The sequence below is a fragment of the Alosa alosa genome, chromosome 13 (genome assembly GCF_017589495.1).
Source record: "Alosa alosa isolate M-15738 ecotype Scorff River chromosome 13, AALO_Geno_1.1, whole genome shotgun sequence".
In the NCBI taxonomy this organism is placed as follows: Eukaryota; Metazoa; Chordata; class Actinopteri; order Clupeiformes; family Clupeidae; genus Alosa; species Alosa alosa.
The window spans coordinates 1,134,710-1,151,452 of NC_063201.1; the positions used below are offsets into that span (position 1 = coordinate 1,134,710).

General features: G+C 40.5%; 1 protein-coding gene across 1 annotated transcript; it reads right to left on the reverse strand.

Annotated features, from left to right (window-relative positions):
• Window positions 1-387: 387 nt before the first annotated feature.
• LOC125305673 lies at window positions 388-16,353 on the reverse strand. Its single transcript, XM_048260579.1, has 12 exons — window positions 16,187-16,353; window positions 14,193-14,270; window positions 13,877-13,958; window positions 13,056-13,184; window positions 8,376-8,521; window positions 7,112-7,228; window positions 4,759-4,957; window positions 4,392-4,675; window positions 2,729-2,989; window positions 1,551-1,667; window positions 909-1,002; window positions 388-525 (listed from the first exon to the last, which is right to left on the reverse strand). The coding sequence occupies exons 1-12, from the start codon at window positions 16,187-16,189 to the stop codon at window positions 437-439; spliced, it is 1,599 nt and encodes a 532-aa protein (XP_048116536.1). The 5' UTR covers window positions 16,190-16,353; the 3' UTR covers window positions 388-436.
• Window positions 16,354-16,743: the final 390 nt, after the last annotated feature.

The following is a 16,743-nucleotide window of genomic DNA, read 5'->3' on the forward strand; positions in this document are numbered from 1 at the left end:
ATCAGAAGGTTTGTTTATAACTGGTCATCTGTGCTCTGGACAAAGAGATCAGAAGCCAAGTTATTGGTTTCTGAGATTCACAGAACTAAGAACACCATATTTAGAAAAGAATAACATATTTTATTTTATATATATAAGTTGACTTGACATTAATATAAATACTGAAATATCTGTAATATGTACACAAACTATTTTTAATAGTCACTTTCTTTTTCATTTCCACAACCAAGGGCTACTGACTCCTGGGTCTGAGTTGGGGTGTGGTAGCCTGGGGCTAAATTAGCACGGTAGTAGTGCTGCTACTGGGTCTGAGTTGGGGTGTGGTAGCCTGATTAGGTCCTAAATTAGCACGGTAGGAGCATGTACTTAAGTAAACAATAGTCCCATATCCAATTCATTAAAGAAGATATCAATGTCTCTGTCCAAAGAGAAAGTCTCAATGGGCCATGGCTGCTCTCATAAAGGCTGGTTGTTGACTGAGAGTTACTGACGGGTGCACAGGCTGTGGTCCCATCCACTTCTCACCTGCAACACATGACAAAGACACGATTGGAGAAATAGACATGGAAGATTTGAATACGGCTAAAGGTGATGAGTCATGGAACAACCTTTTGAGCAATGTTGCTGGGCAACCACATAACCAGTTCCATTTATTCTGATTGGATAACCATGATGATTTGCCTACTGATGATTAAAGTTCTCCAGAAAAGAAAGTGTTGCCCAGTATCAATGGGAACATGCCAGAACCACAATAATGAGGAACATTGCCCAGCACCATTGCTCAAAAAGTTGCCCCATGTATCATCAGTTTACCATCTGTGCAAGATATCGATATGATCAACTCATTTTGACAATACTAAAACTCTAAATGCTTAGTTAACAAATACTACCAAGTGGGTTTTACTGACCGAGACAGTGAGCCATTAGTTCAAATCTGTCTGATCCAAAGAAGATTTTGGCCTCTCCGTTTACATGGCAGACTGTGAGGGGAAATCCAAAACCCTAAGAAGACATTAAGGAGGGGTGGTAAAAAAAGACACTGTGAGCAATGGTATATCAGAAAAGAATATCTTTAGTAGAGCCTGACCAATAATCGAGAAACTGTTTCTTTACTAAGCCCAAAGGCCCAAAAGTACTTTTACAAGGTCAGCCTATATGAACAAATGAATAAAATCACAGATGAAACTGGTAGTCCATCACAAGTCTCTGTCATGTATAGGTGTGTCATTAACCACATTAGTACTAATCACTATACATTTGGGAAACTATCATGGTTCAAACCATGGTTCAAGATAGTACTATATTGGTCTGACTTGGTTTTGGGAAACAGTTAGATGTTGGTTAGTTGAACAATGCATCGTACCATGTTAGTTCAAAGCTAGCCTCCATAGTTGTACGAGAAACACATTTCTGATACTTAGATAAAGTAAAGTTTTACACAGGCAAATCACAGTGGATTTAAAGGAACACCCGTTGGTTTCGTGTAGATGTGGCCTTAGATAAAGTAAAGTTTTACACAGGCAAATCAAAGTGGATGTAAAGGAACTAACCCCATAATCAAGGGCTTCTTGGGTAGTTGTCCACACCTTGTCCTTGATTGCCTTACTCTGAGACATTTCCAGTAATTCTTGTACCTTCTTGTCAGATAGTCCAGCATTTAGACCCACCTGTGGTGAGAAAAACATGTATGCAAATCAACATATCAGATAATAATAATAATAATATGTTTATTTTATATAGCGCTTTTCTCAAACCCAAGGTCGCTTAACATAGTAGAAGGAAAGCATAACAACAGACAGACAAACAATAACAAAACAATAACAATACAACAAGACAAGTTATGTGTATGGAGCTATGTGTATGGAGCTATGTGTATGGAGCTATGTGTATGGAGCTATGTGTTGGGTGTAGAAGAGAAGTGATCAATAAACAAAAAGGTCTTGAGATGTGCTTTGAAGAAGGTTAGATGGACAGTCACAAAGAGGTTGGGGGAGGGAGTTCCAGAGTTTGGGGGCCAAGGCACTGAAGGACCTGCCACCCAGGGTGGAGAGTCTGGTGCGGGGGATAACTAGGAGGTTTTGGTCAGAGGATCTGAGTGAGCGGGAGGGAGTGTAAGGGGTCAGGAGGTCGCAGATGTAGGGGGGAGCAAGGTTGTGGAGGGCTTTGAAGGTGAGTAGTAGTACTTTGTATTTGATCCGGGACGGAACTGGTAGCCAATGGAGTTGATGGAGAATGGGGGTGATATGTACTGATCGTCTGGTATGGGTGAGGAGCCTAGCTGCAGAGTTTTGAATATATTGTAGTCTTTGAAGGGTTTTAGTGGGGAGACCAAGGAAAAGTGAGTTGCAGTAATCTAGACGGGACATGATGAAGGAGTGGACCAAAGACTGTGCATCACTAGCAGAGAGGAAGGGTCGGAGGCGTGCAGTGTTGCGGAAGTGAAAAAAGGCAGTTTTAGTGAGTGATTTGATATGAGGATCAAAGCTGTAAACGCGCAGACATGTACACACAAAAATCACACAAACATACATCAGATATGTGATGGGTGGGACTGTTGAATCACTGATGTCAGTTATTGGTGTTCAAATTAAAAATTAACGTTAATTTAATTTAAAAAAAACAAGTTGAAAACACACACCTGACTAAACACACAGACATGTACACACAACATTCACACAAACATCAGATGTGTGATGGATGGGATATAGTGTAGCTATTAATATGGTACCTCTGCAAGAGAGCTGAGCTGGGTGATGTCTTGGCTATTACTCCAGATTCTCATCCACAGCTCCCTGGAGACCTTCTCCACCTGGGCATCTCCACCTGTCTCCTTCTCAGCCACTGCAGTCACAAAGCGCATGGCTTCCAGAGAACCTGAAAGCAAACGGCAGAAACATGTTACACAGACAAATGCAGATAAATAACTAGATGTACCGCATAGCGGTACAAAATATGACCACCGCTCAGTCCTGTACATCCGTTCCGCGAAAATAAATCACACTTCAATTTGTCTCCATATTTTACTCCATCCCCACTCTTGAAACTTTTTGTGTATGCTTGTTTGGCATGCCTGAGTGTGTGTGTGCGGCTGCACAGAAAGTAGCCTACTGGTGCTGAAAAGGTGAATAGATTGTAGAATAGCCAAAGAAGATGTAGCATTGTTATAAAACCTTTAAAATCTCTAAACAATCACAAGTAGGGCAGTTCATCACAGTTCATCCATTGCAACTGGATTGATGAAAGGTCACTTACACCTGTAGGCTACATTGTATTTGGGAAAAGCAAAAGGTATCAGCATAATGTTATTTATGTATTTATTTATTTATTTTTTATGTATTTTTAAACAAAAACATCTCTGTCAGTTCCATGCCGTTTTCAACAGCTATCAAAAACAAAGGTCATTTTTGGATGGATGGATTTTTTGTGAATGTTTCTTCTTCTACATAAGATTTTAGTCATCTTTAGTTCATGTAATACTTTATTGTCAATGCACAAATTAAGTAACAGTAGTCTGAAACGTTATTGTTAATGCACAAATTAAGTAACAGTAGCCTAGTCTGAAACGAAATGCTGTTTTACATCTAACCAGTGGTGCAAATAACTGACATGTCCAAATAGGCCTTGATGAAATGCGTCGCTAGACTGTTCATACACATTTTAACGGGCCAAAGTTGAAGAGCTTTTGTCCGTTATTGTTAGTGCAAATATAGGCTGATTCATGTTCCCTTGCATTGTTTAACATTGTTAAGAGGCCATTGTTTGCATTGAGGTCCATGGCTAGTCTGGCTTTCATCAGACCAAGCTCAATCTTTTAAGAAATCAAAAAATAAATAGCGGGCAGATCAGGCTGGGTTCACCCAGCCTAGTCCATAGGCACCCGATATTGTTTAATTTTCCGATTGAGATATACACGCTCTGTAAGGTTCCCCCTTTTCTTCCAGGAAGTCCTGGTCTAGATGGCAGCAAAACCAGTTCAACGCAGTTATGTAAGGGATGGTGTGTGTGTGTGTGTGTGCGTGCGTGTGTGTGCGTGCGTGTGTGTGTGTGTGTGTGTGTGTGTGCGTGCGTGCGTGTGTGTGTGTGTGTGTGTGTGTGTGCGTGTGTGTGTGTGTGTGTGTGTGTGTGTGGAAGTCAGTGGCAGAAAAAGAAAGTGATTAGGTATTACTGTAAAGAGATGAGATGAGCTATGAGAGATAATAAGAGAGTTTCAGTGCATGTGTGATAAAGTTCACTCTCATGCTGATCTACTTGTTCACTCTCATGCTGATCTACTTGTTCACTCTCATGCTGATCTACTTGTTCACTCTCAAGCTGATCTACTTGTTCACTCTCATGCTGATCTACTTGTTCACTCTCAAGCTGATCTACTTGTTCCTCTCATGCTGATCTACTTGTTCACTCTCATGCTGATCTACTTGTTCACTCTCATGCTGATCTACTTGTTCACTCTCATGCTGATCTACTTGTTCACTCTCATGCTGATCTACTTGTTCACTCTCATGCTGATCTACTTGTTCACTCTCATGCTGATCTACTTGTTCACTCTCATGCTGATCTACTTGTTCACTCTCATGCTGATCTACTTGTTCACTCTCATGCTGATCTACTTGTTCACTCTCATGCTGATCTACTTGTTCACTCTCATGCTGATCTACTTGTTCACTCTCATGCTGATCTACTTGTTCACTCTCAAGCTGATCTACTTGTTCCTCTCATGCTGATCTACTTGTTCACTCTCATGCTGATCTACTTGTTCACTCTCATGCTGATCTACTTGTTCACTCTCATGCTGATCTACTTGTTCACTCTCAAGCTGATCTACTTGTTCACTCTCATGCTGATCTACTTGTTCACTCTCATGCTGATCTACTTGTTCACTCTCATGCTGATCTACTTGTTCACTCTCATGCTGATCTACTTGTTCACTCTCAAGCTGATCTACTTGTTCTTCACTGCTCTATGACATCATACATGAAGGATCACATTCACATCCAGTTGATAAAAGTTACATGTATTCCATATGAGTCCACGGTGAAGTTAGTTTCACTTTGCATATGAGTTCAAATAATAGGCGAGTGCAGATGCGTGTAGGCTATGCTAGTCACAAACAGGTTTTAGTAAAGCAAGGTTTACTGGAATTCCTCTGTTCCATACATGGACTTCTCGCATGCAAACAGATTCCTTCAAATGCGCGGCTGTCAAAATACCAAAGTTGCACTGCTTGCTGTTAAAGGGAATGGGAGATGTCACTCTCATTGGGTTAAAGCAGCGGTTTTCAATAGGCAGGGCATGGGCCTATTAATGTAGCGGAATGACCTGAACTAGCATGCTAGTTCTTGGCGTGTAAAACCTCACAGCCCTAACCTTAAGAACGCTTCTAACCGCTGAGTTGGAAGTCTGGGCTTTTAGCACACACACACACACACTATGTGTTTACTAGTGATTGTACATGACAGTGTACAGTAGCAGAACCAGTAACCATAACCATGACCATAGACATATTGTGATAAGAATGCATGCAGCATTCCCAAAAGCATAACAGTGAGTTATCATTGGTGTTCTGGACATCAGAAGGTTTGTTTATAACTGGTCATCTGTGCTCTGGACAAAGAGATCAGAAGCCAAGTTATTGGTTTCTGAGATTCACAGAACTAAGAACACCATATTTAGAAAAGAATAACATATTTTATTTTATATATATAAGTTGACTTGACATTAATATAAATACTGAAATATCTGTAATATGTACACAAACTATTTTTAATAGTCACTTTCTTTTTCATTTCCACAACCAAGGGCTACTGACTCCTGGGTCTGAGTTGGGGTGTGGTAGCCTGGGGCTAAATTAGCACGGTAGTAGTGCTGCTACTGGGTCTGAGTTGGGGTGTGGTAGCCTGGGGCTAAATTAGCACGGTAGGAGCATGTACTTAAGTAAACAATAGTCCCATATCCAATTCATTAAAGAAGATATCAATGTCTCTGTCCAAAGAGAAAGTCTCAATGGGCCATGGCTGCTCTCATAAAGGCTGGTTGTTGACTGAGAGTTACTGACGGGTGCACAGGCTGTGGTCCCATCCACTTCTCACCTGCAACACATGACAAAGACACGATTGGAGAAATAGACATGGAAGATTTGAATACGGCTAAAGGTGATGAGTCATGGAACAACCTTTTGAGCAATGTTGCTGGGCAACCACATAACCAGTTCCATTTATTCTGATTGGATAACCATGATGATTTGCCTACTGATGATTAAAGTTCTCCAGAAAAGAAAGTGTTGCCCAGTATCAATGGGAACATGCCAGAACCACAATAATGAGGAACATTGCCCAGCACCATTGCTCAAAAAGTTGCCCCATGTATCATCAGTTTACCATCTGTGCAAGATATCGATATGATCAACTCATTTTGACAATACTAAAACTCTAAATGCTTAGTTAACAAATACTACCAAGTGGGTTTTACTGACCCGAGACAGTGAGCCATTAGTTCAAATCTGTCTGATCCAAAGAAGATTTTGGCCTCTCCGTTTACATGGCAGACTGTGAGGGGAAATCAAAACCCTAAGAAGACATTAAGGAGGGGTGGTAAAAAAAGACACTGTGAGCAATGGTATATCAGAAAAGAATATCTTTAGTAGAGCCTGACCAATAATCGAGAAACTGTTTCTTTACTAAGCCCAAAGGCCCAAAAGTACTTTTACAAGGTCAGCCTATATGAACAAATGAATAAAATCACAGATGAAACTGGTAGTCCATCACAAGTCTCTGTCATGTATAGGTGTGTCATTAACCACATTAGTACTAATCACTATACATTTGGGAAACTATCATGGTTCAAACCATGGTTCAAGATAGTACTATATTGGTCTGACTTGGTTTTGGGAAACAGTTAGATGTTGGTTAGTTGAACAATGCATCGTACCATGTTAGTTCAAAGCTAGCCTCCATAGTTGTACGAGAAACACATTTCTGATACTTAGATAAAGTAAAGTTTTACACAGGCAAATCACAGTGGATTTAAAGGAACACCCGTTGGTTTCGTGTAGATGTGGCCTTAGATAAAGTAAAGTTTTACACAGGCAAATCAAAGTGGATGTAAAGGAACTAACCCCATAATCAAGGGCTTCTTGGGTAGTTGTCCACACCTTGTCCTTGATTGCCTTACTCTGAGACATTTCCAGTAATTCTTGTACCTTCTTGTCAGATAGTCCAGCATTTAGACCCACCTGTGGTGAGAAAAACATGTATGCAAATCAACATATCAGATAATAATAATAATAATATGTTTATTTTTATATAGCTTTTCTCAAACCCAAGGTCGCTTTTAACATAGTAGAAGGAAAGCATAACAACAGACAGACAAACAATAACAAAACAATAACAATACAACAAGACAAGTTATGTGTATGGAGCTATGTGTATGGAGCTATGTGTATGGAGCTATGTGTATGGAGCTATGTGTATGGAGCTGTGTGTATGGAGCTGTGTGTATGGAGCTATGTGTATGGAGCTATGTGTATGGAGCTATGTGTATGGAGCTATGTGTTGGGTGTAGAAGAGAAGTGATCAATAAACAAAAAGGTCTTGAGATGTGCTTTGAAGAAGGTTAGATGGACAGTCACAAAGAGGTTGGGGGAGGGAGTTCCAGAGTTTGGGGGCCAAGGCACTGAAGGACCTGCCACCCAGGGTGGAGAGTCTGGTGCGGGGGATAACTAGGAGGTTTTGGTCAGAGGATCTGAGTGAGCGGGGGAGGAGTGTAAGGGGTCAGGAGGTCGCAGATGTAGGGGGGAGCAAGGTTGTGGAGGGCTTTGAAGGTGAGTAGTAGTACTTTGTATTTGATCCGGGACGGAACTGGTAGCCAATGGAGTTGATGGAGAATGGGGGTGATGTGTACTGATCGTCTGGTATGGGTGAGGAGCCTAGCTGCAGAGTTTTGAATATATTGTAGTCTTTGAAGGGTTTTAGTGGGGAGACCAAGGAAAAGTGAGTTGCAGTAATCTAGACGGGACATGATGAAGGAGTGGACCAAAGACTGTGCATCACTAGCAGAGAGGAAGGGTCGGAGGCGTGCAGTGTTGCGGAAGTGAAAAAAGGCAGTTTTAGTGAGTGATTTGATATGAGGATCAAAGCTGTAAACGCGCAGACATGTACACACAAAAATCACACAAACATACATCAGATATGTGATGGGTGGGACTGTTGAATCACTGATGTCAGTTATTGGTGTTCAAATTAAAAATTAACGTTAATTTAATTTAAAAAAAACAAGTTGAAGACACACACCTGACTAAACACACAGACATGTACACACAACATTCACACAAACATCAGATGTGTGATGGATGGGATATAGTGTAGCTATTAATATGGTACCTCTGCAAGAGAGCTGAGCTGGGTGATGTCTTGGCTATTACTCCAGATTCTCATCCACAGCTCCCTGGAGACCTTCTCCACCTGGGCATCTCCACCTGTCTCCTTCTCAGCCACTGCAGTCACAAAGCGCATGGCTTCCAGAGAACCTGAAAGCAAACGGCAGAAACATGTTACACAGACAAATGCAGATAAATAACTAGATGTACCGCATAGCGGTACAAAATATGACCACCGCTCAGTCCTGTACATCCGTTCCGCGAAAATAAATCACACTTCAATTTGTCTCCATATTTTACTCCATCCCCCACTCTTGAAACTTTTGTGTATGCTTGTTTGGCATGCCTGAGTGTGTGTGTGCGGCTGCACAGAAAGTAGCCTACTGGTGCTGAAAAGGTGAATAGATTGTAGAATAGCCAAAGAAGATGTAGCATTGTTTTAAAATCTCTAAACAATCACAAGTAGGGCAGTTCATCACAGTTGATCCATTGCAACTGGATTGATGAAAGGTCACTTACACCTGTAGGCTACATTGTATTTGGGAAAAGCAAAAGGTATCAGCATAATGTTATTTATGTATTTATTTATTTATTTTTTATGTATTTTTAAACAAAAACATCTCTGTCAGTTCCATGCCGTTTTCAACAGCTATCAAAAACAAAGGTCATTTTTGGATGGATGGATTTTTTGTGAATGTTTCTTCTTCTACATAAGATTTTAGTCATCTTTAGTTCATGTAATACTTTATTGTCAATGCACAAATTAAGTAACAGTAGTCTGAAACGTTATTGTTAATGCACAAATTAAGTAACAGTAGCCTAGTCTGAAACGAAATGCTGTTTTACATCTAACCAGTGGTGCAAATAACTGACATGTCCAAATAGGCCTTGATGAAATGCATTCGCTAGACTGTTCATACACATTTTAACGGGCCAAAGTTGAAGAGCTTTTGTCGTTATTGTTAGTGCAAATATAGGCTGATTCATGTTCCCTTGCATTGTTTAACATTGTTAAGAGGCCATTGTTTGCATTGAGGTCCATGGCTAGTCTGGCTTTCATCAGACCAAGCTCAATCTTTTAAGAAATCAAAAAATAAATAGCGGGCAGATCAGGCTGGGTTCACCCAGCCTAGTCCATAGGCACCCGATATTGTTTAATTTTCGATTGAGATATACACGCTCTGGCTATTCTAAATGCAAAAATGCATCAGGGAGTTATGACAAAGCGGTAACTAACAAACTAGATCCTAATAGAAAGCTGTTAGCTTCCTAAGCTACAGGTAGGATTATAAGGTAGGCCTATTTACAACATAAATTGTCAATAGGCTATGCTGGCGACACAAATAAAATCTCCTTTGGAAACCAATGGCTTACGCCTTACAGTATCAAGTGGACTTAAACTGTCATATCGTGGCGAAAAGTTGTAATAACATTCACGCAGCTCCATGAGTCAAGGAAAGCGCGAATGAAGTAGCCACTTCTAAATGGGACCCACTACACAGTAGCTTAAGGTGTTTTGCTAAAGCAGCCATAATGAAATGAAGGTGTCATTGTTTGGATACTTCACACACGTGCTTTTTTTTAATTTCACAGACTACAACTACCAAGCTGTAATCAAAGCACATCGATTCCCCTCTCACACCCTGCTTAAAACAAAATAAACAGGCGTCTCAGTCTCCGCATGTATAGGCAAAACTGTATCAGACCCGGTGTAGCGTTGGTAAATCTTCCATTGCACAGAATGATTTTGTAGCACGTGCAATAAATGACAGTCGAAAGATACAAACAGTGCTGCTATACATTTGCTTGGTATAACCGCATTTATAGTTTTCTACAAATGCAAAAAATCAAATGCCTCCATCACTCAACCAACGCTTGCTTGGTAACATTACCTAGGTCCTTATTGATATTACAAGATTAAGCATTACCTGCAGTAAAACCAAGCATGTCCGATAAACATCCTCAGATTTATTTTGGCTTCAAGAAGAAATGGGAATTACACTTCATGTGAACATCGTCCTATCCTTATTAGATGTTTGCTGCGGTAAATTACAGTCCTTGTATGGGCGTCCATTGTTTTTCCAACCCACTTTTAACTTCCAACAAAATTACGTCTCACTGCAACGATCGCCATCTAGTGGACAAGCGACTACTTCTCGCCAATACTGAAAATGCAGCCATGATGATGATGATGAATATTTATTTTGGCTTTCTTTTAATCCTACTGAATTTGTAATTATGTATCGGCCGTTCTAATACCGATAGTATGTGGGTGCCTGTGTGTGTGCATGTGTATATGTGTGCACCGCCATTTACAGGCCAATGAGTGTACAGTCACTAAATGTACACATAACCTAATTTTTAGACCCTCCCATGGATGAAATTCTCTGAAACTTGGCATACCCCTCGAGAATGCCAGGTCAATCATACACATAAAATTTGGTGCAGTTCTGAACATCTTAACTGAAGATAGGGCGATTAAAAGCAGAATAATATTGCATTTTCATTTTACCGGGGTGGGGTGCAAATCACAAATGAGTGATTATGAGCCAGGTTGATGTGGGCCCTTGAGACCAACATACCATAAAAGATTCTTCATCCTCAGTGCCACGGTTCAGGTAGTTATTTAGGAAAAACTGTTTTGTTTTTTTGCGGTTCAGGGGGGCCCAGCACGGGGGGGGGGGGGGGGTTGGTGGTGGTCCCCGGGGACGAAATGAAATTTTTCCGTAAAAGTCTAGTGGGGCTACATACCCACCAAATTTCATGTACCCGGTGGTTCGTGTCCCGGTATCAATGACCAAAAATTCAGGGAGTAGATGACAGGGGAAAAATTCTTGAATTGTGTGCGTGTACAAATTTATGTTTATGTGTGTGGGTGTGTGTGTGTGTGTGTATGTGCGTGCTTGTGTGTTTGCCTGCGTATGTGTGTTTGTGCATGTGCATGCATGCGTACATATGTCTACTGTGTGAGTATGTGTCATACGTATGATTACTGTAAATGTATGTGTGTGCGTGTGTATCTGTTTATGCACATGTGTGCACATGGAATGGGTTAACATGACCCCTGGAGGCAAACATAACGGAAAAATTGGTCATCCTAGGCCCAACAGTTCTCAAGATATTCACAGAGAACTGTGTCTGCCCTACCCTCCTTTGGGGGGGGTCCAGTCCAGCGGGGATCAAAACGAAGAATGACGGTTCCATGCTATCCATGTGGGGGTACATGCCCACCAAGTTTAGTGTACCCCGGTCTTTTCAGTGTCCGGGAATCCTTGTTGGTGTACGTCACTAAATGTACACATAAATTATTTTATTGTAAGGCCCCCATGAACGAAAGTACACAAAACTTGGCATGCATTCGGAGGGTGTCATAATGATCCTACACTTTTAATTTCGTGCAGTTTTGACCTTGTCAGCCAGAGATATTGTGATGAAAACACCTAATTTTTTGCTTTTTAATTTTTAACTAGGTGGCGCTATACATGAAATAAGTGGTAATGGGATGGGTTGACATGCCCCCTTAAGACCAACATACATAAAAAAGGTGGACCTCCTAGGCCCTACGGTTCTCGAGATATTCACAGAAAACTGTCTCCGGCCACCTACAGGCCTGTTGGTGTATATTAACATAAATTAATTTATTGTGTGGCCCCCCATGAACGGAATTCCACAAAACTTGGCGTGCATACAGAGGGTGTCATAATGATACTACACTTCCAATTTCGTGCAGTTTTGACTATGTTAGGTCACAGATACCTTCAATTACAACACCTCATTTTTACTTTTTTGTGTTTAACTAGGTGGCGCTATACATGAAATGAGTGGTTATGGAATAGGTTGACATGGCCCCTTGAGATCAACATACAAAAAAAAAATGGTCCTGCTAAACCCTACAGTTTTCGAGATATTCACAGAAAACTGTGTCTGCCCTACCCTCCTTTCGGGGGGTCCAGTCCAGCGGGGGGGCTACAGATCAAAACGAAAAATGATGGTTCCATGCTATCCATGTGGGGTTACATGCCCACCAAGTTTCGTGTACCCCGGTCTTTCAGTGTCCCGGGAATCATTGACGGAAATTTGGGCATGCTAAAAAGAAAAAAAAAAAAAAAAAAAAAAAAATCTGACTAAACCTATATGACCCGCCCGGCAAGCTCTTGGCGGTCATAATTATCACCAGAGAATAGCAAAGAGATGTTATGACAAGATAAGAACAGAACAGATTGGTGCAAAGATGAAGTATCTCAATCTTAATATCATGTTAATCTTTTGACTATAAAAGCATTTAAAGCAACACCAAAGAACTTTTCCTCTGTCGCACGCACTATTAGTTTATCCAGCACAGGCTTTGCAAATAACAATGTCCACAGACAAGGTAGAATATGTTGCATGATGTTATGAAAGTACGATGTATTGCGACATCAGATGCAAGTCAAATTTGTAGTTTCTTATGTCTCATTCCATCGAACTACAGATCCGCTACCGATCTGGCAAACTTACATAGTGCGGTTATAGAAAAATAAAGGGCCGCAAAACGAATGCAGAAGTGCCGTTCACCCTGTTACAAGTTGATGAACCACTGGAACGATTTGGAAACATTATTTTAAGGTACAAAAAACTCTTTGGGGTTAAATCGGAGCTGATCTGAATGAAAGCTGAAATCTATATGATCCTGAGCATACTGTACCTTTGGCCATCAAAACATTGACAGGCTGAGCAGGAACTCTGAGTGGAACTCTGGCGTAGGAGCCCAAGCGGAGTAGGTCTGCTGCCATGTAGTGGAACTTTCTAGGAACCTCATCAGGACTCCTGTTACCTACAACAGACAGTGAAGTGGAGTGAGCTGAGCTGATTCATTTATATTGCACCATTTCTAAACAACTTTGATGGAATCAAAGGCTGGGGTGATTTGGGAAGGAAATGCCATCAGTTTACCGTTCTACACATACAAGCTAAAGCATAATCTTAGACCAAGGGCCTGAGTTCGTCGGCAATATAGGTAGCGGCAAGCTTCGTGAAGGCAGGGACTTTGAAATGGGTGAGACCCATTAGTTAACTTCGGCCTGACTGCCAACCTTCTGAATTCGCTCTGCATACGCTGTCAAACTCGCACCCCAAATGTGAAGCAACCTGTTACTGTAAGATATGAGACTTGTAGAGTGGGATTTGGAGCATTTATTTGCTGCCACTAGGTGTCAGTATTGTTGCTTAATTAGATAAGAGTCAGTACATTTATAAGATTGGAGTTACAGTACTATACGATTGGAGTTATTGAAGATACAATTAAAGATGTAGCCTAATGTGAAACTGCTCTGTCTTAATAAAAGAAATGACAGAAACTAAAGTTCTTTTTTTTAAAGAGAACAAAGCAGATACTATATTACAGCCAACAAAAAGCAAGATATAGTGGATTGTGTTACTATCAGCTATACAGGCTGACATGTCATGAAATTAGCAGAAGAATTACATCTCTGTGTTGGTTTGTAGAGGATTAGAGCTTTTCCTTACCGGCACCTTTATAGACTCCACCCAGAAGGGCAGGTCGCAACTTCAGATTGATATTCCATACGTTCCTGTACCGACAGAACACCTAAAGCAGACGGTAAAATGAACACTTTTACTGATCCCCATGAGTTAAACCTACCTACATTATTAGTTTACTGATCCCCATGAGTTAAACCTACCTACATTATCAGTTTACTGATCCCCATGAGTTAAACCTACCTACATTATCAGTTTAAAAACAATCATGTAGTATGGGTAAGCAATTAAAACATTAAAAACTGATATTCAACAATATCGACACAACAATATTAACACTTACCTCAAATGCTAGCCATGAGTAAGGGGATATTACATCATAAAACAATTCCACCAGTTTTGGTTTGCTGTAACTTGACATCTAGGAATAAGAGATAATTTCCAGATAGCGTTAAAGGGAATACTGGCAACAAACACACACAGTCCTCTGTAAACAAGAGAGAAACAAGGAGAACAAGGAGGTTTCCCTCACCAAAAAAAGGTATGCTTAAAGTTAATTATATTAAGTAAACTTCAGTGCAGTTGAAGTATAATTCCCAAGTTTACTTTATGTACTAGCCTAAGTTTATTAAATGTGTGTGTGGTATACTTGTAAATGTACTATTTTAATATGAAAGTGTTTGTGTTGTATGTATGCTGCTGAGACCTTGAATTTCCCCTGGGGATCAATAAAGTATCTATCTATCTATCTATCTATCTATCTATCTATCTATCTAATACTTATTCAGACTAAATTGGCCCACTTTCAGTCTATAATAGTAAAATTGTAAGTACTGAGAACTATACTGTAAGTAAACTATTAGTTCATTATAGTATACATAAAATATTTTTAAGGTGTAAAAGTAGTCAAGTTTTAGGTGCACTACAAGTGAACGTATACAGTAGGTCTACTGTTAGTTTACTAATGGTAAATGGTAAACTGCATCATATAGTGCTTTTCCACTCCTCCGAGCACTCAAAGCACGAGAAGCCACGAGAAGCCCCTGGTTGCAGCTTGCAGCTCGGCCTGCCATGGCGGCCATGCCACGGTGTCAATCTGCACATCGGGAGCACTTTTGGGGTTAGGAGGAGTTAGGCTTGAAGGCGACTCCTCTACCTCAGTGTGGAATTTTGAGAAGTAGGCTATGATGGGCCACTATTTTTTTTACATTAACATTTCTGCCAAACATCCGTAAACATCCTTTTAAAGCTTCTATAGTAGCCTAACATGACATCTAACAACTTGATCAAACAAATACACAGGCTAAGTGACTTCAGTTCATTCATACATTTGTCCATGTCTATATCACTGAGCTACTAGTGCATGCTAGGCCTCCACTGTAATATCTATTTAAGGAAATGTAAAAGACATAGGCAGAGATTAGGCTAAAAAAGCCCTAAACTAATATTCAAAATAAACTTTTGAAGCCTGCCTCAAGAAAAAAAATTGCAAAGGGAATATAGGCCTAATTGTGTTGTATACTGTAGGCAACTTATAGTGTCAATTCAAAGACCTGCTATTCCATTGTTGTTTTTATAGACTAGCCAGTCTCTGTGCTGTTTTCATGGACAGCAAGGATCCACTTCACTCGTTGTTTTAAATAACGTTGTTTGTTGCTTCTACCCACGTTATCTCGTGGTTCAGTTTTACTTGCGCCCACGCGCACACATTGTATGAGCGCTCACATCACTACCACCCAATTGTAGGCTATGCCTCTTTTCTTTATTTGATAACACTAAATTAACAAATATTTCCTAATCTGGAAAATGTTTAGTTTCTTTTTCTCTTTCGGCCCCACAATTCCATTATCCAATTCAATTGTGTCGCAAATTATCCGACGTGACAGAAGCACCGGGCATAGCTATATATATATATATATATATTATAGCATAGCTATTAAATTATAACTTCGCTGTTCCGCGGACCAGCAGTCTGATCTACGAGGAGGCCCTAACCAGAGAGGGTTAAAGCGGAGTAATCAAGGATCTTTGCCCTAACCCTGCATATCATAGAAATGCAGAGGCAGAGGCAGCATTATGCTCTGGGAATATTACATATAGAACAATAGCTCATTGCCTGCAGAAGCATGTTTCGTTAGCTTTATTTAACACATGTTTTCCACAATTCCAAAAACATTAATCCCGCTACGATAATCATATATAGGCTAATAATAAACTGAAACGTACGGTGAACTATGTACATATTTTAGAACGTTGTTGTTGTTTTTTAAATCCCACTTCTGCATTGAAACTACCAAAAGGGAACTTCAAATGTCAAAAGTAAACTATTAGGCCTACCATAGCGCCATGCACTTCAAGGTCCAGTTTCTGTTGTGAGTAGGTCTATCCTCAGAAATCAGCTGTCAACAGAATTCTACGTCAATCATTTTATGTGCGCGGATTTAAAAAAATCGAGTTCCATCCCCTCTCTCCCTTCAGGGCGCAGTCATAGGCTACCACACTCCGCTCATGACGCATTGCATGTGGGGATCCCATGACGCCAGTTTCCGAACATCCCAAACTTTATGCAGAGATGTACTCTATAAAAGACTTTACGACTTCCAAGGGCGTAACCAGCAGTTACTCGGACAGCGGACACGTTGGAAAAAGGTGAAATGTGGAAGGCCGGCTTAAAGGGACGAAGTGAGAGGGCTGGATGTTTTTTTAATTTAGTCATGCTTCCCATCCCAAATCATTAGTCAGATTGAGAAAATAGCCTACGGTTACACTAGTAACAGGCGTGTTAGCCTATGACACACACACACACCCAACAGCCTATGATGTCCATACGAAATGTAATTTCTGTGATGTGTTTTTAGTTTGTGGGTAACATATGGCTATATATCAATTTCCAT